This window comes from Amphiprion ocellaris, chromosome 9, assembly GCF_022539595.1.
Source record: "Amphiprion ocellaris isolate individual 3 ecotype Okinawa chromosome 9, ASM2253959v1, whole genome shotgun sequence".
NCBI classification, from domain to species: Eukaryota; Metazoa; Chordata; class Actinopteri; family Pomacentridae; genus Amphiprion; species Amphiprion ocellaris.
The window spans coordinates 14594317-14618447 of NC_072774.1; the positions used below are offsets into that span (position 1 = coordinate 14594317).

The 24131-nt window shown below is 35.8% G+C and overlaps 2 protein-coding genes and 1 long non-coding RNA gene across 5 annotated transcripts in view; 2 read left to right on the top strand and 1 right to left on the bottom strand.

Annotated features, from left to right (window-relative positions):
• LOC118471677 (uncharacterized) overlaps positions 1-17644 on the bottom strand; it is a 30781-nt gene extending 13137 nt beyond the window's left edge. The window contains exon 1 of one of the 3 annotated variants that reach the window (XR_008602660.1): positions 17016-17644. This is a non-coding gene — a long non-coding RNA (uncharacterized LOC118471677). The remainder of the gene's footprint in view (positions 1-17015) is intronic. The other 2 variants (XR_004849024.2, XR_008602659.1) reach the window with 2 other exon arrangements.
• On the top strand, positions 2546-5816 carry LOC118471675 (putative C-type lectin domain family 20 member A). The gene is made up of 4 exons (XM_035957513.2): positions 2546-3505; positions 4211-4555; positions 4653-4741; positions 4856-5816. The coding sequence occupies exons 1-4, from the start codon at positions 3166-3168 to the stop codon at positions 4922-4924; spliced, it is 843 nt and encodes a 280-aa protein (XP_035813406.2). The 5' UTR covers positions 2546-3165; the 3' UTR covers positions 4925-5816.
• Positions 10311-13281, top strand: LOC118471674 (macrophage mannose receptor 1-like). Its single transcript, XM_035957512.2, has 4 exons — positions 10311-10815; positions 12373-12711; positions 12796-12887; positions 12990-13281. The coding sequence occupies exons 1-4, from the start codon at positions 10470-10472 to the stop codon at positions 13122-13124; spliced, it is 912 nt and encodes a 303-aa protein (XP_035813405.2). The 5' UTR covers positions 10311-10469; the 3' UTR covers positions 13125-13281.
• Positions 17645-24131: the final 6487 nt, after the last annotated feature.

The window sequence follows — 24131 nt, forward strand, 5'->3', positions numbered from 1 at the left end:
TGTTAGACACAATCTTGCACTAAACAAACAAATGTAAAGTGTCAGTTCTTTTTCTTTGACTTTAATAAGCAGCTGTAGCATCACATAGCAACAGCTTCCACACCATTTCCAAACAAGGAGAAGTGCTGTCTGCAACTACGATATACACATTTTTAAGTGGTTTCATTTATGACTAGAGAGGGACATCAATTATTTACATCTTCTTTAGTAGTATTGAGATCATACATAGCCTTCTTAGCCTAAATCATTTTCGCCTTCACTATTTTGCACAGATTTACAGTTTCTACGGTGAAATCACTGGAACACAGTAATCATGCTCAAGATGAATCCTGCATCATCAGAACTGTTGCAACATTTTCTTAGAGCTTTCAGTTTTGCTTCTTAAATGCAACACTATTAGCATTAGTGGCATTACTGCAAGCACAGAAATGATCTTATGCAATTCACTTCAGTTTTATTTGTATAGTCCCATTTCACAATATAGGTCATCTTAAGGTACGTCACATAGTAGGGTGAACCCCTTACATATTATGTTTCAAAGAGAAATCTAACAAATCCAAAGAATTTGCTATTGATTCTGGTTTAATGACCTAAGCAAGACTTAAAGCTAGTCCAGATGAGGGGGTGCACATGAAGCTTTAAGTACAAACAGTTCTTTCTTTGTGACATCTTTCTCCCATCAGTTAATAATAATATGTACAATTTTGAATAGAGTGCGGCTAAAAATGTTGGGTACAGACCCCGTGAAGGACTGTAAGAGCTGCTATAATATCTGAGTGAGTACCTTTCATATTTACAAGTTTACTGTTGATATAATACAGCCTAACCTCGGCAGGAAGCTCTGGCAAAACAAAGGCAAATGCAGCGGCTGAGACACTACCGATCCATTTACATTTATGTCGACTGGCTTGGAAATTTGCAAATTGTGTTTTGAGACACAAATTGGTTAATTCAAATTAACCTCAACAAACACAAAGTTTTAAAAAAAAGACTCATTCTTTCATAATACTTCAATTTTTTCATTTACTATGGGGAATAACTTTGAGAGCGTAATTGTCTGGAAATGGTGTAACTAACACTAAGAGAATGACTTTTACCAAAGTTAGGATTTGCATATGACATTGGTTTCAAGCACTATTTCTCCAGGGTGTTAGCTGACAGTCACTTCAGAGCTCATCTTTATGACTACACCCAAAAGCTGCAGTCAAACTTGTAAGTATGTCTCTGTATTTCCAGGGTACTAGTGAGATTTGTATATTATTATTATTGCACCATTACTTTCAGATTCCAGGTGAATACAAAACAAGGCAAGAAATGTTTTAACCAAAGATGTAAATATGTTGTCCTCTGTTATACTGAAACCTCATATAAGACTTTGCTCAAGTTTATGAAAAAAGAATAAATTCAGTTGTGCTGGAAGAGTATCATAACTGCATATTGAACTGCTATGAGCTAAAATGTTACTTTCAAATGTGTTTTTACATTTTGATCACATTCCAAGAAAATTTTTGGCATTGCTTAGATCAGCTGTCCCCAACCTTTTAGCACCACGGATTGGTTTCATGCAAGACGATATTTCCACGTACGGCTGGGGGATGTAACACCCATAACAATGTGCATAATATATGATTTAATCAGTATAACGCAAATGTAATTATTATCACATTTTATATTAGCTATATTAGCTTCCATAAGCTATTTATTTGTAAAGTTTGTTGGGTTTACATAATTTCTAGCTTAGCGTCTTCCAGCATCTACTGAAGCAAAGGTCTAAATCAGTCAGAAAAATTACAAACAAATGCACATTCCTGCAGAGTTGACTTGTTTTCTTCTTGTTTGCAGTAAAATCAGAAATGGATTACATGTCTCTGATTCTCTTCGTGTTTGGTAAGTGAATGAATGAATGAATGAGTGAATGAATGAATGAATGTTTTGATTACGGACATGTGAGGGAAAAAAATCCACAAAAACAAATCAAAATATTCAAAACAACAACAAAACATAAATAAAGCATGGAGCAGGAATGTCATTTGCAGAATTTAACAAATGAAATGTTCATTTAGCTTTCAAGTCTCACAGACTGCACAATAGTGATAAAGAAATGCACAATGACTTCACAGGGAGATTTATGCTCTAATCTGGCTGAAAAACTGGTTGATAAATGGTCCATCGTCAGTCAAGGAAGTGGTTATAACACACATTAACTTTAAAAAAAAAGAAAAACGAGAAAAAAGAAAAAAAGAATCACAATCGCCAAAATGACACCATTTCTCAAAGCAAGAAGCTGTAAAAATAAATGAAATTGTTTACTGCAGTAAAAGAAACAAAGAAACAAAAACTTAAAGGATCATTCTGGTATTTTTCAGCCAGAGATATTTCCCTTTTATATATCTATTGTGTCCATTTGGGTCAAGCTAACTTTGCACACTCCTCCATTGTAGAGATTTGGGGAAATGAGGCATCATACCATGCAGCTTTCCAAAAAAAAAAAAAAAAAAAGCTTTCCAAATTTTTCCTCATTTTAAACATTTGTTTTCAAGTCTGACCAAAAATCTATGGATGCTAGATTACCCATCGTGTATGTTGCATGTGTGAGGATCACTTTGTGGAAAGCTAACAGCTAAATGGAATGGCAGATTATCCAGAGGACTATTTGATTCACAGATGAGGAGCTAAATAAAATGAAGGACAACTCAGAGAGGATGAAGGCAGAAAGTCACAATAGTCATGTTAAATGGAATTTCATCAGGATTATGCTTTAGATCAAAATTTAACTTATTTTGACTTCCGCTTCTTGACAGAAATTGACCTCCATAGTGAACTAATGACATTGTTTCAATATTACTGGTCTTTTTTTAGCTGTCACCATTTAGGTGGACACACACCACTGTGTAGAACAATAAAAATATTGCAATCATGCTGAAAAGGCCACAGACAGCCTGTGTGTGTTGGTTAGATTTAATACTGCTGTATTTTTGGGGGGTGGGTAGATATCCATATGCTTTTGAAACCTCAAATATTTCTTGGTTTTATTTTATTTTTATTGAAATTTGTGCAAATGATTTCCTAAACATTAGATATGCTCTCAATCTTTAATATCCAGGATTTAGTCTCAGCTCCTGCTCAAAGGTCCCCCTGCGTCAGTACCACTATGTTAACACAGAAATGAGCTGGCATGAAGCTCAACAGTACTGCACAGAGAAATACACTGACCTGGCCACCATTGAGAGCATGGACGACATAAGCAGGCTAAAAGCTGATTTTTCCTATTCGTGGGCGTGGATTGGACTAAAGGATGACCCAAAGTCCTGGAAGACTCTGACCAATGACACCAACTCATGGAGATGGTCAGCGACTGGTGAAACGAGCAAAACCACTTTCAACAACTGGAAGGCTGACGAACCAAACAGCAAACATGGGAATGAAAACTGTGTGCAGATGGGCGCTGGTGGACTATGGTCTGATAAGAACTGTGAATTGCTCAAAACTTCAGTTTGTTACACCGGTAAGAAGAGATTTTAGTTCATGGGCTTTACCTGCTGGCTTAACCTGTCTAACACTGCACTGTCCACTGATGAATTTTATTTAAAAAAAATCTACAAGATTGTTTTTAGTCTATAAAATCCTGGAAAAAAGTTTCTTTAAAAAGTTTGAAAAAACAAAACAAAAGCCAAACAGTCCAAAAGCTACAGAGATTCAATTTACATTTGACCAGTTGTGAAATTAATATTGATTCATTCACTTTTCATTTCAGCATTAGTTCAGACCTCCTCCCTTGAACCCTTGCTGGCTGCCATGACTTACTGAAACAAGCTATAATCTACAATACTTTGCAGAAATGCAATCTTTTCTGTTAATTTAACTGCATCCAAACACCTTAGCTTAATGTCTGAATGCACACCCCATTCTCTTTTCTGTAAAAATCGAGACAGCAGTTTCACTAACACATAACACATTTTCTCTGCGGAATAACTGAAAAGTAATCAGTGTCTTATAATGGATAATAGTCTTTAATAGAATGATGGACGGCAGCTATGTTAAATGATCTCATGTCTGAAGAAAACTTTAGATTTACTTTTTTTTTGCATGTTTAAAAAAAAAATTTTACAATGTTGATCATTTCCATTTTCCCACTCCATTCACAATGAGCTAAAACTAACTGCGATGGAGCAACTGGAATAATTCACCTGTTGATTTCTATCTATTGCAGTTACAGAGCAAAACAAGAAAACGTACGCGCACATTTCAACATTGAAAACATGGAGCTCTGCTCAAGAATACTGCAGGACTCACTACACCGACTTGGCAGTGATCGAGAACGGTGCAGAAAACGCTGAAGTCGATTCTGTAAGACAACTCAAGGGTGAAGCTTGGATCGGTCTGTACCGTGTGCCGTGGGTGTGGACCGACAAGAGCCAAAGCTCCTTCAGACACTGGACTACTTCCAGCCTAAACAACTCTGGTGGTAATCAGTTCTGTATGACTGAGAGTGGAAGCGATCATTACTGGGACGATGGAGACTGTGAGGAATACCATGTGTTCCTCTGCCACCAAGGTAACTGTTCAGTAACATTTTTTGGGGTGTAATTGGTCAAAATGTACTAATTTCCTCCCACTTTGTGTTGTGACTGTGCGTTTGCTGCACTGTTCAGTTTCAAAGGTGAAGAGGGTGATGAAGCTGGTGATTGTGACTGACGCTGACCTGACCAATCCAGCTATAAACAGCCAGCTCCTCCTGCAGGTAAAATGCTCCGTCTCTTTTAATTCTTTTGAAGATGGATAGAGAATATGAGCAGAGATTACAGGTAGAGAGAAACATCCAGAAAATTACTGTACTTGTCTTATTTCTCCTCAGTTTGGTGCCATGCTAAGAAATCAGGGATACACTGATGTCAAACTGCAGTGGAAGATTCAGCCCAGATAGAAAAGAGAAGAATGTCAAGAGGAAGAACATCAGTGTCATTACAAGCTGCACTGCCAGTATGCAGTTTCCATAATTGGAAAAACAATGGATTTTATTACTAATAATGCACTTAAAAAAGCTACTTCCTCTAAACGATATCATGGCTTTGTTATAATATTTACTTGGTTTGTTTCCGCTAATAGAAACTACATCCTAGACATGGAATAGGCTGTTTGCTGTGTGCTGTGTATTTGTGTTCTGGTTTGCTGTGTAACTGTATAAGGAAAATGTCACAAATTTTATCATTACACCATCAACAGAAAATTAATTGGCACCCAAGTTAATAACTAACTAAGAAATGTCTAAAAACTACTGCCTCATGGCTGTATGCCTCTGTCATGTCTACTCAGACATGACCTTTGGTAACACAAAATGTCATCACTTCAATATCTTAACCTATATGTGTGATTTTATTTTCCTTAAGTTATGGCAAAAATGTGTTTTCTGAAGCCACAGTGGCTGCTGACAGCCAAAATCGAACCAGTCAAAGTGAATGTTTGTGTTAAATTTGACCAAATGGCCTCAATGCAATCAATCTGATCATATCCTGCGCTGACAACAAGAGGCAGCACAGACACACTGAAAAAATAACAGCCACGGTTATCAAGACAAGATATCTGAAGGTCTAATTTTGATTGTTAAATGAATGTTAAGAGGGATTTGTAAAAACTGTTCACTGATATTTTGCATTTTGAACTTTATTTCTATTTTATTATTAATCTCTGTGTAATTGTGTATATTCCACTAACCTTTGTTTATTGTTTGTTGCACTCTGGCAAAATTATTTCCTCCAGGATGAATAAAGTAGATCTTATCTTATTTTAAGCAAAGAATGAATTAAGATTAATTGATAATGTCAATATGATAAATATGTATTAGTTGAAGCTTTCAAATATATTTTGCATTTTGCTTTGCTAGTGAAAAATTAAGTGAACTATTTTCATGCAACTTTTAAGGTTCTGTGTTGTCTTTGCTATGAGCTGCACTGTTGCTCTATTTGTTTCCTATTTGTTATTCATGTTTTATGTGGTTTGGCTTGACTAGTAGGTGGCCCATACCAGATTGATATATAAATAATATTAATATTTTTTTTTGCAGAGTTGACTTGGACTTGCACAACTTAGAATTGTAATCATTTTATTTGGTGAGACTCATGGTTACCACGGTAACAGCAAATTTCATCAATACAATGATTGATAAATTGTGTCATGTCCTGGTCTGAACCACAAAATGAGGCCTTTAGCAACGTCCTGCTTTGCATATGAAAATAGTAGCAGAACAACGTGAACAGTATATCTGCAGGAATTAGCAGGCGTTTGTATTTTGGAAGGCTTTACTGCCAACAGATCAGATCTCAAGACTCAATAGCTGGATTTGATGGTTGTGAGTATGCCTTTAAATTTCCATGAAATCAGTAAGATGGTTGAAATGCTACATTTAAATAACAGTTTTAAAATATTTTATGTCTAATCAGGCAGCATTTAAAAAAAAACACTTAACTCATCCTTTTGATATTAATATGATGATCTACTTATCAACAGATAATTTGTCTGTCTGAGGGTGCTACCTCCAATCAGAACTTATTTATCCAACACTTTAAAAGAATTAAATAAGTACTGTACATGTTATAAGATGGGTAACAACAGAAATATGCCCGACAACCTGTAAGATTTATTTGTAAAGAAAACCTAATTTGAATATTTATTCGCGTTTGTGATTTTAGCTGTGCCTCGTTGTCTAGATGTTACATGTTTTCCTACATGATTTGCTAAAGGTTTTGTCAGTGGAGACATTAGAAGGGATTTCTACCCTGACTGATAATCATGAAAAGAAGATGGTGAAACATGACCATCAGCACATGGAGAAAGCACCGATGTGCTGATCTACAGGCTGAAAGACTTCTAGAAATGTAAACATAAACTTTGGTTAAAAAAAATGTGATAAAAATTTTATTTCTTTACACAACTAGATAACTTTGCATAAACCTGATTTGACCATATGCAGCAGGTTCAAATTACACATTTAAATACAGTCACACCAGATGTAATCAAATGTAGCCAAACCCAGTGCAGCATCCAGATGTCACTTAACTTGCAAATTACCAAAACCTTGATGGAACCATAAAAAACAACACAGTAATCCAAAAGTATACCACTGATATCTTTGTACTGATATTAGGCTGCACCTGTTTATACCACTGTCTGGAGTTTTTCATCTGTTTTGCCTAATTAGACGTCCTCTCTGGATTCCAGCTGCAGATTGTCAGTTAGATGTGGCGTCACTCATATGTAATTGTGCATGCTATTTGTTTGAGCCTGACTCAACATCTCAGTATCAAAATATCACAATCACACCTCCTAATATCCAAGTCACACCCTGCTGTAGCAAATTAAACGCAGTTCCTGGAATCCACTTTCAGACACGATGTCACACTGATCAAACAAATGTAGAAAATGTGTGTCTCTTTTTAAAAACTATTTAAGAACGGTAACATGAGAGGGGCTGATTTTACACATGGGGCACAGCAGCAATGACTTATTTAATGCTCACATAATCTGACATGTAACTTTGCTCTTTAGTGATCATATTCACCTCAATGCTTTGGAGATGCTGTGCAGATTCACAGTTTGAACTGAAAATGTTTTGGTATCTTTGTTTTCAGCAAATACTGCTTAATCTAGACAACAGTAGATTGGTATAGAGATGTTGTAGCATTAAGAGTAATAATATTTTACATAATGTAGTAGTGGTACTACTTCATGCATGAACCGATCTAGTCAGTGCAGTAAATAGAAAATAGGGCACTAAATGTAAAACACCTTTTATGAATATAGACATCTTACTCACTCACATTAGTTGAACTTTATATTACTGTTAATTCACTGACACTGTCCAGTATATTCAGCACGATAGAACACTTGTGTGGTTGTTTGGAAGCTTTTGTGTATTATTATTATCATTATTAAGGTCGCTATGCATGTTTTTTTTTTTGTTTTTTTTTTTTTTTTAAATAATTTTTATTATTGTGTCTTCTCCTTGCTTGAAGTAAAGCCAAAAATGGATCGAACCCTAACTGCGATTCTGCTCTTCTTTGGTAAGATCAAATGTGTTATTTACATAACAACTATAGACAAAATAAGATATATGCATTGGTTTTGGGGTATTTTTGTGTCAAAATTTTTCATTTATCAGCCACTTAATATACCAACACCAATATGTCAGAAATATTATCAGCTCAAATACAACTCTGGTGAGTTAAACATAAAATCTCTCAGCTTGCTTATTTTCTATTTATCATCTTAGTATATAAAATTTGCAGACAGATGTTTTTGAGTGTGTTTTGTGTTACCAGCTGTGGATTTTTTTTAAACAATTGCTTAAGAAAACTAATTCTTAGAATAGTTGTTATTCAATGTTTAGTGGGTTTAACTGATTTATTGACTGACTTACAGGTACAGATCAGTACTGAACAATAGATCGAACACTAATACAATTTACAAACGAACTCAACAACCAATAGAGATTAACCATGTATACAACTCAATATAATACGACAGCTTCACTTCAAGTTACGGGAATGCAAGATCAACTCTACAACATAAAGGAAAACATTTTTTTAGATCTCATATTTATGAGACACATTCTCCTGGTGAAGTGGAGCTTCCTGCACATCAATACAAATCTCAAACACAAGATGCAATTGAGTAATTTCTTGCGTATTCATTAAAACTATTAAAAGGAGAATGTAAATTGACATCTTTTGTTAGTGCTATCTAAAGCTTTTCCTCTTATTGATCCATTGCTTGTTAAGGCTTTCCAAATCTTGGATATGAGGGAAACTAAAACAAGGGAATATTTTACATTTTCATTGAAAATCATAATTAAATGGTTCATCAATTATTGACATAGATCCACTAATCATTTCAGTCTCATTATTATAAAATCCTAATACCTCAAAACTGTGCAGTCATGGTCAGTGTGGATGTAAGTATGGGTTTTCTACAGTTATTAGTGGAATGTCAGCTTTAAGTACAAGATGTAAGGAGAGAGGAGACTTCAGGTATTCTGTATACCATTACAGAGAAATATCATGTGATTATAATAATGACAATGGCAGACATTAATGAGATAGGGATGTCATGATATTTGGTAGTCAATTCTCAATACCTAATAAGATACAAAAAACCCAACAACACAACAAAAAGCCATTTAAATCAAATTTTCTTTGACAAATGCTTTAAGTTAAAATAAAAATGCAATACGCTAATACATCAACCGTTATATTTTGACAGATGGAACAGTAATGTAGTAATATTAATGATATCAATGTTAGGAGCTAATACTCAACAAAGCAAGCTTATGTGAACATTGCATGTTGACCACTGCTACAACAGATGCAGCTGCTGTAATTCACAAACAATATTTCAAGATGTGAACATTGTGACAGTCAGTGGTGGAATAAATATTCAGATCCTTGACTTCATACTACAGGGGCAGCAGAGCTCATCATATAATAAAAAAAGAAGTTCCTAATAAAGAAAGCTGTGGTGGACTTGTTCTCCAAACTTTGTTTTCTGGTGAGATATTGAAATTTTTAAATGAGTGTTACAATTTCTAAAAGTGCAAAATTTAGAGAGAAAAATCCCTATGAAGAAGATTAATTTGCTTCAGGAGAAGAAGAGCCTCATTTTGAGTCGTATTTTCGTGCAAAGATTTGAAACTAGCAGGACCATGAACAATGTTGAAGTAAAATCAGTGTGCAATTACAGTGTAAAATAATATAATAATAATAATAATAATAATAATAATAATAATAATAATAATAATAATAATAATAATAATAATAATAATAATAATAATAATATTTTGTCCCTAAAATGACTAAATAATCATGATCTCAGGATTAAGCAAAGTAATTGTAACAATCATTTTGGTCATAATTGTGGAGCCCTACTGTCTGGCTGGATTTTTGTGTCTAAACCTGTATTGCATGATAATGTTGTAAATAATACATAGAAATAAAGAGCATTATTTTTAATGAAATTATTAATTCATACTCAAATCCTAGAATCAGCATGCAGTCGAACATGACATGGTTTGGCAGAATCATATTTGGAGTTTAGGTATTGCTGCTGGTTTAAATTGGCTATCGTACTGGTTTTGTCACAGACATGGCAACCCTGCGTCACTCGTACGAACATTCATGTCTCTCTAAGCCAATGTCAATGTCAGCTTAATTTATATAGCACATTTAAAAAGGCCTATGGTCAACCAAAGTGCTTTACAGTAAAATATTCATCAAAAATAAGAAAGCAAAAGTAAAACAATAAAACAGTGAAATAAAACAGATAAAAAGGGTGAACTGTAATGTCTGTGTTAATGTCTTGCTCAAATAAGACACACAATAAACATGCCACTCTAAACATGTGCCCCCTGTTATTAATCCCCAGGATTTTGCATCCCCTCCTCTCACCACATCCGTGAATTCCACTATGTCAACTTGAAAATGAACTGGACAAATGCTCAAAATTACTGTAGAGAGAAATACACCGACCTGGCTTCCATTGAAAGCACAAACCATATAAAAAGACTGACCACCCCTTATTTGGACACTGAAATTGCATGGATTGGACTGAGGGATGACCCAGATGCCTGGAAAAGCAACATGGGCAACAGTATCAACTCCTGGAGATGGTCAGTGACTCGTGAACCAAGCACAACTGGGTACCAAAACTGGGTTTTCGCCAACCCAAATAATCTCTTCAGTGCAGAATACTGTGTGATCATGGATATCGCTGGAGCATGGCTTGATACACGTTGTGGATTTCTGAAATTTTTTGTGTGTTACAACGGTAAGAAAAGATTTTTGTTAATGAATTTTAGCCTGTTGACTTATCCTGATAATCTCTAAAAACTCACCCGTGTATCCAAGTTATGCATTTACAACAATCCATTTCAGCCTTAAAATGGTTTAGAGGTAACTCTGCCTCATCTAGAATATCCAGATCTATACGTAGTCCCCGCCACTCTCTCCACTCTCTGCAGCTCAATCACACCACATACAATGCTGTGTTCACACATTGTAAAGCTACACTACACAAATGCAAGTTTTACTAACTGCAGAATTCAGCAATACATGTTAAAATGAGAAATTGGAAATTACAGAAAGCCTTAGATTCCTCCCCTCCCCGCCAAAAGAGGGACATAAATTTGTCATTGAAAACAGAACTTTGAAACATCACTTTTAAAAAAGAGTCTAAAAAAATAACTTGTCTTCAAAAGCACAGGCATGAAGAAAAAAATCAGAAAATTGTAACTTCATGTTCACTGACAAATTCCTTTTTTTCAATGACAAATATTGTTTTCAGTGACAACCTATACTGTCTCTCTCTCTTTTTTTTTTTTTTTTTTTTAGCTCCACAGCTTTTGAAGCTCACATTTTATAAAACGAATGACGCCACCTTTGACTTTGGGCATGGTCACTGTTGCTTTGCATAATGAGCTTGTGCCTGATACAACAGCAAATATACACCTGTGTCTTTATGTTCAGTTACAGCTTAGCTGCTCCACTTCATTGGCACACTAAAGCCTCTGTGTTTGCCATGCCCAATATTAGGTGGTTAACAGCATCTGTGGTTTAAAGTCTGCCAGGAACGATGAAATAACAGCCTTCTTGGGTATTTCATGTAACACTGACCTCAGCGGCATCCTTGTTAGAGCATTTGTAGACATTTTTGCATTCGTGTATATGGGACTATTTTGTATGGCAATGGTCATGTTGACAGATTTGTTATTTATATTTAATACTGAGAGAAGATATTCTTCAAGAAAATGATCTGTGTTAGTTTGGACATCATTGATACACTGCAGTTTCAAGGTGAAAATACTCAGTCATGGTGTAGACTGCTTATTTCTCTTATGACGCTTCTCCCAGCATATAACAAACACCAAATGGACATTGTTAACAAGGTAAAAAGCAGATTTCACCAGAGGGGATCTTTAAAACCCTGCTTTCATAGAGGACACGTGATAGCAGAGTTCAAATATTACATTGATATTCACTTCTACCTGAGGCATTAGCTAGAAACTACATCAGTCCTTTTTAGCACAGCTGTTATGACTGTGTTCCTAGAAGAAGAAGCCTTCATTATCACCAATAAATAACACAGTGAAATTCTCTTTTCACACATCCTAATGGAGGTCAGAGTGCAGGGTGGGCCATGACAAGGAAAGGGGTAAAAGCCTTGCTTAAGGGCCCAACAGTGGCAGCTTCTGATTAGTAACCGAGAACCTCAACTAACCACCACTGCCTAATTATTGTCAAGCGTATCAACTAAAACGACTGTCCGGCAGTGTATTGACTGATAATAGTTTGTTGTTATATCAGTTTTTTCTTATGTTTATGGCAGAGACAGCGGAAAGCGAGAAAACCTACGTGCTTATCAGGTATCTCCGAACATGGAACGATGCTCAGACGTACTGCAGACAACACTACAAAGACTTGCCAATAATCGAGAGCGCTGAAGACAACGCAAATGTCCAAGCTGTAAAACCACTTGTTGATGCATGGATTGGTCTGTACCGAGAGGCCTGGACTTGGTCCAATAACCAGTCCAGCTCATTCAGAAACTGGCAATTTAGAGAGCCAGATAACGCCTTTTTAAACGAGTACTGTGTGGCTGAGGATTATCAACATAATTGGCGTGACACTGACTGCCAGAGGAAGATTGCTTTCATCTGCCATAAAGGTGACCACTATCAAACAGAAAATTTTCTGTTATGTTCTAATTAATTGAATCTGACTGTGATTGCATCTTTATTATATTGTCCAGACCCAGTAGTGGACATGACTGTGGTGGGAATGAAGATTGAGACCGACGCTGACATGACAGATCCAGCTATTAACAACCAGATCCTCCAACACGTAAACTCTTACACAACGAAAAATTAACACAGGATCATAGAGTTTACAACTGGAAAAAAAATGATAATGAACAGACTGTTTATTTTTTCTATTCCTCCTCAGCTAACTCAAGTTCTACGTAAGAGTAAAATTGTACCACGTAAGGAACCAGTTGACATCAAGCTGCGATGGAAGATGGAGCCCAGAAAGCAGAAGGTTAACGAACTCAAGACACCTTTGGGCACATTTCACATGTGAAATGTAACCCCTCAACGCTGATTGTTGTGAATTCACATCATACCACTTGCATTCAGACTGCAGCCGAGATAGCATATCCATTCCCCCAATGCCAGTTTGTGCATATTCACTACGGAACCTTTTGCAAGCACTGGTTTGTCATAGGACCGGTCGTGCATTATTATATACCTGTTATTATTATTATTATTATTATTATTATTATTATTATTATTATTATTATTATTATTATTATTATATATCTATTCTATGTGCTACAGACAAATTAATCTCAACTTAATTCAGCATCAGCTTGAAAGCAAAAACACAAATAATATTTTTTTTAAATATGATTGTAAATAAATTCATGGGTCAAGGGGTTAATTTATGCCTGCAGCAATACGATTGTTAGGTGATAAATGTGAGTAATACTACTAGACCAAAAATAATTTTCTAGATTACATTAAGACTTTGTTGTGTGACTATTTGCATATTTAATCAAGTTGCAGCAAATGCAGTGCTCTTAAAACAAATGTTAATAGAAGTGTGAAAATGCAGATTTCAGCCACTTTTGCAGTTTAAATCACAACAGTGAGAGAAAAGCTGAAACTGGCTTATGACCTTTTTATCTTTTACAGTAAATATATGGACAATCAAAAGTCTGAAAACACAGATGAAGATACTTCTATTTTTGCATTTGTTTATGATGTTGTTTATGATGTTGATTTGAGTGAAAAGTGTGATCTTTGCATAATGTCCATGATTTTCATGATGTATTGCTTTTCTGCCTTTTCTTGTTTCTGTCTTGCCTGCTCCAGGGACTGCCGATGGAAAATTGCAAGTACGCTATAATCTAGTACATCATCTTTACCTTGTATTTAATGTTCTTCTGTACATGGTCTGTGTCAAAAAAATAAATTAAATTAAAAATAAACTTCTTGTTAAGAGTGCATCCCCACCATGGCTGGGAAAGTGCTTTTGCTGTCGGGGCATCTATGTCCCACAATAAAGTCCTAAAAGGGTACAAAGTCTCCACGAAACTCCCCTTTGGTCATGAAAGGTGCATAGCATGTAGAGCAGCCCATTTCTCTGAAGCATTTCAACACCAGGAAGCCACAAACCGACTTACTGAGGAGTCAGGAAAGACCCAAAGATTTAACAATGCCAGTAACATTGTTTCCTTTTGCTAACTTTAAATCTCCCGATCACCTGTATGCAGAAAGAAGCATCAATTTTTTGAGTAGAACATGTAGGGAGACAAACAGCAAAACAAAGAGGATTTAACATTACAATAGCATGAGTATGTGCATACAACAGGGATTTTCCTGCACTGAATGGGCGTTTGGGGTGACTATGCACGACAGTAAGCATGATCAATCCATATACAGTCAAGGCATGTGTATTTACCAGAAATCAATTTCCTCTTATTTCTTTTGTGTAGCTATATAAACAAAACCTATACAAATGAAAGCCAGTTCCTACTTTTGTGTCATTGTTGTGTTTTGATCTCAAACTTAAATATCTAAAGTTGTAAAAGCATCATATCTCACTCAGTTCACATACTTTTATTGGGACACTAACTGTAGGATCATGGTATACTAATGATAAAGTTGTGATGTGTTTTACTACAACCCTTCTTTACTGCGTATATATACAACACAGCAAGCATGTTCTGGAGTGAATATAGTGCCGTAAAAATTACTTAATAAAAATACTGTTATACAACATATGTTGTCTGATAAAGCATTTTTGTTGTTTCTCTTCAAATTTGAGAGTTACCAGTAATATCTGGGTGTGGTGAGTAGAATACTGAAGTGTAGAGACATTTAACTGAACCTGCAGTCTTTACTTCACCATATCCAAAAGTTTTTTGTTGCCTAAACCCAAGCACAGATAGAAATCAGGGTGAAAACTACACTTTCTCTCACTTTAAATATTAAAATGTCTGGGTCACCAAACTTGCACAGCTTGCTGACATTTTCACTGAGCTAAACAGACGTAACAGTTCTATGCAAGGTCACAATGCACATGCTTATCTTTGGTCGACATACACATAGATAAGTTGTGTGTTAGTCATCAGGCTCAGACATCTCACTAATGTGGGACTTTGTACACAGTTGATTTGAAGAGTCACTGTCGCTTCTGCATGTATGTTTAAAGTAAAAACATGACTGAATTTTTTCAATAGCTCAGTGTTGTATGCAAGATGTATTTTTTAAAAATGACAGTGGCACGGCTACTCTGTACCTTGCACAAGTTTAAAATAAAAACACATATATGAACCTGTGTACTATTGAATAGCTTAGTATTGAATGCACAATACATACATAAAATATACATATATATATATATATATATATATATATATATATATATATATATATATATATATATATATATACACACACACATATATATATACACATATATACATATACACATACACACATTTTTTTTATATATATATATATATATATATATATATATATATATATATATATATTATTTAACATCATCAGTGTTTTATTTTTATTATATATTTTCATTTGGATTGATGATGCCTTTATTAAAATTCTCCTTATTACAGTTGTACAATGATTGTAAAATTGCGTTCCAGGTTAAAACACTTCACACTTTTATATCCGGTGTCAGTCTAGGTGACCTCTGTCAGATTCCTTTTTGAATATTTAAATGAGTAACAACAAAATAGAGCACAGCGCTGAATGCTTCTCAGAAACACCCTTTAAACACTGGCAGGTATCAGGGATTCTGACTTTGCTGTTACGTGGTCATACACTGGATTTTAAAAGTGTGAGTTTATCTTTTAATAACTCTCTGATTGCTGTTACAGTGAAGCTGGATTACAGGAGAATATAAAGCACTAAGATAATTTGTATCAGCGCACTAGTTTTCCTTTGAAAAGAAGATTCAGGTTTTATTGATTTTCAAAACAACAACAAAAAAAATGCTGCAGAAAAATGCTGGTACGAGAGATATTTGAAAGTCATGTATTTATATTCTGCAAACTGCAAAACTACTGAAACTTCTGTTCCTTGTATTAACTGGAAAAAAATGTTACATGGGATGGATTTTATGTTTTTTAAAAGCCTCTCTATGGAGCTAAGCTGAAGTTAATTGGAGTCAACTGTGGCACACTACATATGCTGTGCTATTAATGATCATGATTTACACCAGGGCTATTCAATTAAAAATTGACTCGGGCCGGATTTTCAGACTAAGAACATGAGCTGGGCCGGACGTTTTTAGCAGACATTGAGCAAAGTTAACCATTTAAAATAAACACAAACAGATAAGATAACAAACACACTGGATGTTTATAAACGTATTGCCACATCCAAAAGGACATAAACACAATAGAAGAGCAGTACTTAAACTAAACCTGTGCTGAAATACTGCTTCTTTAAATGTTACATTTCAAACACACAACTTCAACACATTTTGATAGGTAAATATAAGCACAGGTTAAGGTGCATATGAACATAAAAACTAAGTGCAGATTAGAAACACCATCTTTTGTTTTGGTCACATCTCAAAATGCATTAAAAAGTAACTTGCTTAACAGTAACTTTTCAGAACTTGAGACATTTTTCTTCTTTTGAAATAACAAAAAACAAAGTTTGTCCCTGTCTATATTTGGTCTCATCTGAGACAGTCACATCTTCAGCGCATATAATCAAAAAAATAAACAGTAGGCACAGTGATAGTTACTATCCCTTTGAAACGAAATAAAGCTGACATCAAAGTGAATAATAAAGTGCAACTAAGTGAAATAACTGTCAAAACAAAATGTCTTTCTTAAATATTAAACTTCTAATAAGTGAACATAAAATAGTCACATAAATACATAAAACTACCTTTAGTGTCTGCTACAGCACGCTGCTTTGTTGCACTTACCATGTCTCGAAGACATCTGTGGCGAGAATGTTTGACGTGTCAGACCTGTTTGACAGCAGATGTCACACTCGTCTTAACTTTATCGTCCGTTAAAACTTCATCCACGACAGCCAACATGCAGTCCTTCACAGTTTCTGAGTCTGTGAACAGCCTCTTTTTCGTGGCCCTTTCCTGAGCTGTGCAGGTCCGCTTCATTGTAGTACAGCTCCGGTTGTAAGATGCAGTCAAACTCTGAATTATAGCCGCTCTCTCATGACATCCCTCGGGAAAGTTTGTCCGAAACGAGGCATATTTTTCCAACGTGGTGTCTTCGGACATTATAATCTTTCAGCGCTGCAAAGCACTCGTTGCAGAGTAAACGCATTGGTTTGGCGTTCGGACTTGGTGGTAAATAAATAAATACTTGTCAGTCCACGCAGGATTAAACCGACGGTTTTCCTCGCCGATTTGTCGTTTCAGGATAGAAAAAGACATGCTGCTATTTTCGCCTGTATAGAACTGCTAATGTTAACTTTTCAAACGCGTCTCCTCAACACAATGCATTGTGGGTTAGTTGCTAGGTTACGGCAAGTGTTGCATTCAATGTTCGCAATAATGTTGGAATTTTTGTAAGAACGTGTCAGTGTTACTGAAAGATGTTTTTCTGTTTTTCTCGGACCCAAGTCCCAATCACTCGGCAGGGCCACTCGAGGGTTGTTTTCGGGCCGCATGTGGCCCGCGGGCCGCTAATTGAATAGGGCTGATTTACACGATTTAAAAGTTTAGTTTAGTGTGTTAGTGGCCATGCTTTTTTTAATACTATACGCAAAAACAATTTGTTTCAAGGTTGAAGGCTGTGTTGTTGCTAATATACTGAAGAAACTGGGTTTGCGTAGTTTAACTTTAACTCAGCAGCTCTCATTAAACGCATATATGCATTCGTGGTTAGTCATCTACTCACTGAACGTCTGTAGCTTAGCATATGCTGTTGCTCTCTGCTGGTCAGAATACGCAATAACACCTATCACTACAAGGACTTTAATAGTGTTCACGTGTTGTTTTTCATATTACAGTCTACACTGAAATACTGCCAAAATGCACTTACACTACTGCAGTTTTGTTTTATCAAAAATATGAACATCTTTTAAACATATACAATCATATTAAACTTTTTCAAACAGTGCAACCTCTTGGTGGAGGTTCAGCTGATGTGCTGGTGCACACTGGATCTTCTTCACTAGTCTGTTCATTTAGTGTCTCGTGTTTTCAGCAACCTCCGATTCCTTCTCAGGACTTGACCATCTTCTGTTATGATTGTGTAGGACAGTGGTTCTCAAATTTCTTCTGTCAGGCCGACCTTTGGAGGACAAAAAAAAAAAAAAAATATATATATATATATATATATATATATATATATATATATATACACACACACACACATATATTTACACATATATACATATACATACATATACACATACATACATATATACATACATATATATGTATATATGTATATATATATATATATATATATATATATATAGAGAGAGAGAGAGAGAGAGAGAAACTGTTTTTAATATTAAAATGTGAATATGCAGGGCTATGTTATTTTATCTAATTCCATTTTGTGTTTTTCACATTAAAGATCAGGGGTGTCAAACTCATTTTAGTTCGCAGGCCACATAAAGCCCAGTGGGGGCTTGAGGTGACGTGATCAAGTACGCCGGTGTTCCAAGTGCACATTAACAATGCGTTCTCCTGTAAATCGGCAGTTGTTGTGCAGGTACGGACTCGCACAACGGCCAGCGCAGTTTGTACGACGCAAAAAACGGGCCGATGTTAAAACAATAGTTCAGCTAATTAGTTCCGCATAGACGGACCTTTTCCTCCCAGCCGCTCGCGCCCCCCGTGTCATGCCTCTGTGCCCCTCCAGGGGGAGGCGCGCCCCACTATTTGAGAAACACTGTGCTATGCTATTACTGGCAGATATGCATGTCTTCATTAGATCTACTATGCCTGCAGGATGTAAGACAATTAGTGGAACCTCAATGGAACACTCACCTTTCTTTATCAATTTGCAAAAAAAAAATTCAAAAGACAACAAAGTGTGCAAAAAAATGAAGGGGTCTGAATACTTTCTGGAGCCACTTCATATAAATGATGAAGGTCTGGAGAACAAAATATTAATAATAAAGCAAAGATATGTGCAAGGAAAGCTTTCTATTCATTGTGAGTTCTGGTGCACCTGCTGACTAGACTTTGTGTGTTTAACATGAGCACATCGTCTACATTCAAAGCTCTCTTAATGCACCGTTCAAAAACAAATGACCACAGTGTCAACTCAGATCAGATGATAATTGATATGTTGCAACTAGTGAAAAATACTGGAACAGGTACAGGTAAACATTATCTGCAGTCTAATTTTTTTATTTGTCATTAACATCTTTAATTTGACCGTTGTCTTGTTCATGTGTCTGTTAACATTCAGTGCTACCTTTCTGTTTCCTTCATGTTGCTGGTAGTGGCTGAAAACTTGAAAACATGGTACATTTATAATTGTTCGTGATTTGGACGATTGCTTCAGGTAAATGTTCTTGAAGCCGAGTGCTAAAAAAACATTCTGATGTTACAAATTTCAGGTGATTTGCATTCAGAGCCCCACAGATGATTCATTCAAATGTAACTGACCACATAATGTCAAACTCTCCTCAAAGTTCATGGCCATGAAACTGTGGCGATCAAAGAGAAAAGTCCTGGTAAACATGAATATCCTATAACCAGATGTTTTCTGTCACAGAGATGACATGAACAATGAAGAATGATGAAACCAGTGGATAAATACATCCTGTTTGACTGATAAAGCTACAGAGACAGAGTACATAGACCTATAATTAATGTAGCTACGTGACGTAAAATAAATCTAGGAGATCAAATGCTGTACAGGAAGCAATCTTGACAACTTTAATGTGCCTCATCTGCACAGTTGACTGAGTGTGAAACCAAGTTAAAATCAGACTGATGCTGGCATGACATCTAGCAGTAAACACTTGGAATATTCAAGAGGTACAACTCCTAATTCTGATATATATTTCAACCTGGGGTGTGACCTAAGAATGTGGGTATTTTGGCTAACAAAGCTGAAAATTCGTTCATGGTTTTATAACTGGGATTATTATCATTCAAGGATACAATCAACAAGTCCTTTCTGCCCCGGTTACCAGTGTCTTGTCTTCCATTTGACTTAGCCCATTAACAGGAAATATGGCAAATTGAAATGAACCAGGATTATCTTTTAGGAGTGTCCCAGTGTGTTTGTTGAAGTTCCAGAAACATCCTCTAATTGATCGCAGGCAAGCTGCATCACATTAACTTGCCACTGAAAGGGGAAAAGAGCATAAAAAGATGGTGAACATAGAAAAATGTATGTCTAAGGTGCAGACAATCCAAAATGAAATACAACACATATCAACTATTTCACCTCATTTGTCCCTGAAAATATTCCCACATTGGCCCAAACAAGACACAACTAAGAAAAAAAAAAAAAAAAAACCTGAGAAAATATAAACATGCCATTATTTTAAACAATCTATGTTTTCTGACAACATATCCAGCTTTGTCTCCCAAAAATTAAGCTCCTCTACAAATGAACGGCATTCTCGGTTTTGCTTTGAACAAAAACACATTTGTTACCAAAAAGGTGTGACATAGCAGGATGAAGGAGCCACAAAGTTTAGGCACCAAAATTACTTGGTAAAGTTTAGGAAAATATCGAGGTTTGGGTGAAAACATTACCCTTTCACAGCACCTCTGAAGCTTCTCCTATATGTTTTTGGTATTCCAAGGATAAGGTGATAAGTCCTGCCCCAATGTTTCTTCTCCTTCATCAGATGGATGCAATGCTGAGGACCAAGGAACTGATTTCAAGCTGCGATGGAAGATTCAGCCCAGAAAAGAGGAACAGGAGGACAAAGATGAAGATACGAGCCCAATGGTGTCACAAGTCATAGTTGAAGTATCAACTGCATGGTAAAGTTAAGTAAAACCTGAGACATAATTGTAGTTTTATTTTAAATAGCATTTCAAATATTTAATGAACATGTCTTGCAGTAGATGCTGTATTTAAATAGTGTGATAAATGCAAAAGTTGTTATCTGCATGTCTGATCTACTCTATCATTCTACTTACAAAAATTAGCTGTTGTATATTTAAGATTAATATCAGTTTTAGAAGAAGCGGGCTGAAAGATATAACATGAAAGTAGAATCCTAGAACTTAATTCATTTTAAATTCAGTGTTGTTAGGCTTCAACCTACAAATGAAATCAGGTCATTTGTGATGAACTCTAAAGACAGGGACTTCATCTTAGTCAAATTCCTTATTTTGGTTAATCCCCGTCCACCAAAGCCTTCCAGTGCGCTCTGTCTTAAAAAGGGAAATTGGACATTTGCAAGTCACACAGCACTGCACATCCTCTGCACAAATCAAATATTATTTTGTTCAATTTCACAGCAGGAAAAGGAGCTTAGTTTTGTATTTCCAAGGTGCATTTGCACAATTGAAATTTTGCATTTGCCGACATAGAGAAATCCTTTCAACCTACTGTCACCTGGTCAAGACTTCAAAAACATCATCTTGTCTTGTACAGGTCCATGAATTATAACACAACAACATGTTAGATGTTGCAGAGCCACAGTTCTTCCTCTGCCAGCTGTGGATGTTTAACTGGTCAGATGTGAGGGCAGCATGTGCTCCCAACATTCACCAGACTTCTTCTAATGATCTTTATCAAAGTTTCATCCTGCACTTTTGTGCCAAGAGGAGGAAAGGTGAGCAAATTTACCACCCAATACTTGTTGTGTATAAATAGAGCAATGAATGACAAAGTTGTTCTCTGCAAGTCAGACCGAGTCGATCATTTTACTACCAAATCTAGCTGTTTGTCTGACATTGATTCATTTTAGAAAGATGTAGCATCAAAGTAGAAGATGTTTTAATTCAATATAAATTCAATGTTGTTTGACATCAAACCACAGATGGAATCAATGTGAGCAAAACAACGATATGGAAGACAGACACAAATCATCTACCATGAAATAACATCGCTGCTTTCACATCAACAGTGTGGCAAATTTACAGAGATTATTTAAACAATCTATTTTCCTGTTTTTATCTGCAAGCATTCTGCTAGAAAAAGTTTCATGGGAATTTACAGAATGAGTGAAAATGATTGAATCTCTGTTGTAAACTAGATCAGTGTAACAAAACAAGATGATTAATCTCAGATAGTCTTGTTGTCTGTTGTACAACACACTCATAGGAGTCTGTATGAAGGCCATCACTGATCACCTCTGACTAAGCAGTTGTTTTTTGTTTTTTTTTTAATCTATTTAGGTCACCTCAATGTCTACTGCTGATTCTTTGGTGTTATGCCTTATGATGATGAGTCAAAGATTTTGTAATTCCATATCTAACACTATGTAATCTGTTGTATTTAGCTTCCTCGCATAATAGGATGTTTTATGTCTGCAGCTTTTCACAGCTGTTCAAGTCAAAAACTTTGTGATAAAGCGACTGAAAGCATTTCACATTTCATTTTAAGGTATGTGTATATACTTTCACCTGTTGAATAAAGGGATGTTATAAAGTAATGTGATTATTGCTTCTGCACAGACACTGCCTGGCTCTGTGTGTTTGATTCTGGTCAAACCAGTGTCCCTTGAGATCATGTATTTCTCTCAGTCACCCTGATGAGATTAGCTTGTGGTCTGGGTGACAGACTCCTCCTACATATCCATGTAGATGTTTCACATCTGAGATCACGCCGTATGACATGCATTGATCCATATGTCATTTCGGGGCAGTCTGGTGTGGTAGTGGCAAAAAACTTGCTTTTCTTAATATTTTAGGTGGCCACAGAAGGGCCAAAGGGGTAACTGTTGCAGCAAATTTCCTTTTAACCATTCCTTGCAGTGAATGAATCATATAACAAACATAACCTTGGTCTCACTATTGTCAGAGTTTGCTGTTGGCTGCATTCTGTATGAATTACACTCCTTAACTGAGGAGTTCCTGTTGTCTTCATGACAAAGCTGAAACTGTAATATTTGTAGGACAAATTCTACAACAACTTGTATTGTCCTCTCTGAATCTTGGCCAGACCTCTGAACACGAGCCTGGTGTATGAGCTCTGTTCTTTCAGCCGAAACATTCATTCTGCATGTCTCTTCTTTATTCTTTGTTATACTTTAATAAAATACAAAAGATAAATTGATTGCTTTTACTACGGCTGATCCAGATTTCCACAACAGTTATTCCTCTGTTTTACTGTCTGGGTTTTGTAATAACGATTAACAGGAAAACTGGTCTGAAAAATCAACTGCAAAGGGTGTAAATCTTCTCCTTTGTGAATAAATCACAGTAATTTACAGCAGAGAAAGTCCCCTAAATAGTGATGTCCAACCTTTACAGCTTCTAAAGCCATTTTTTAATTCTAGCAAGAGGCAGCCCTCACTCCAATCAGCATCATTCTATTGTCATAGAAAATAATCAGCACATTTATCCTTATTTTCCTTATATAATTTAACTTGGATTAATTAAAATTAAAATTCAAGTTCCACATGTTACAGCTTTACAGGGAATGTAAAAATGTGGTCCAGGTTAAAATACTTCAGACTATTACATTAGGTGTCAGTCAAGATGACTTCTGCCAGACTCCTTTTTGAATATTTAAATGAGTAACAATGAAATACAGCACAGCACTGGATGCTTCTCAGAAACACCCTTGAAACACTGGCAGGTATCAGGGATTCTGACTTCTGGCAGTTGGCTGTTACGTGTTCAATCACTGGATTTAAAACATTGTGAGTAAATCTTTGACTAAAACTTCTTTTGCTGTTACAGTAAAGATGGATTGCAGGAGAATATAAATCACTACAGTCATTTGCATAAATTTTTGGCCACTTGGATAGTTAAAAAGGAATTTCAGATATCATTGATTTTCTAGCTTTTCTAAACAGGAAAAAAATAGAATACATTAGATCAAAGACTGTGACAGTCAATCCTTTATAATCTTTGTAAGGAATTTCAAGTTGCAAAACTGTTTCTCAAGATTGAAACTATTATTCCTTGTATTAG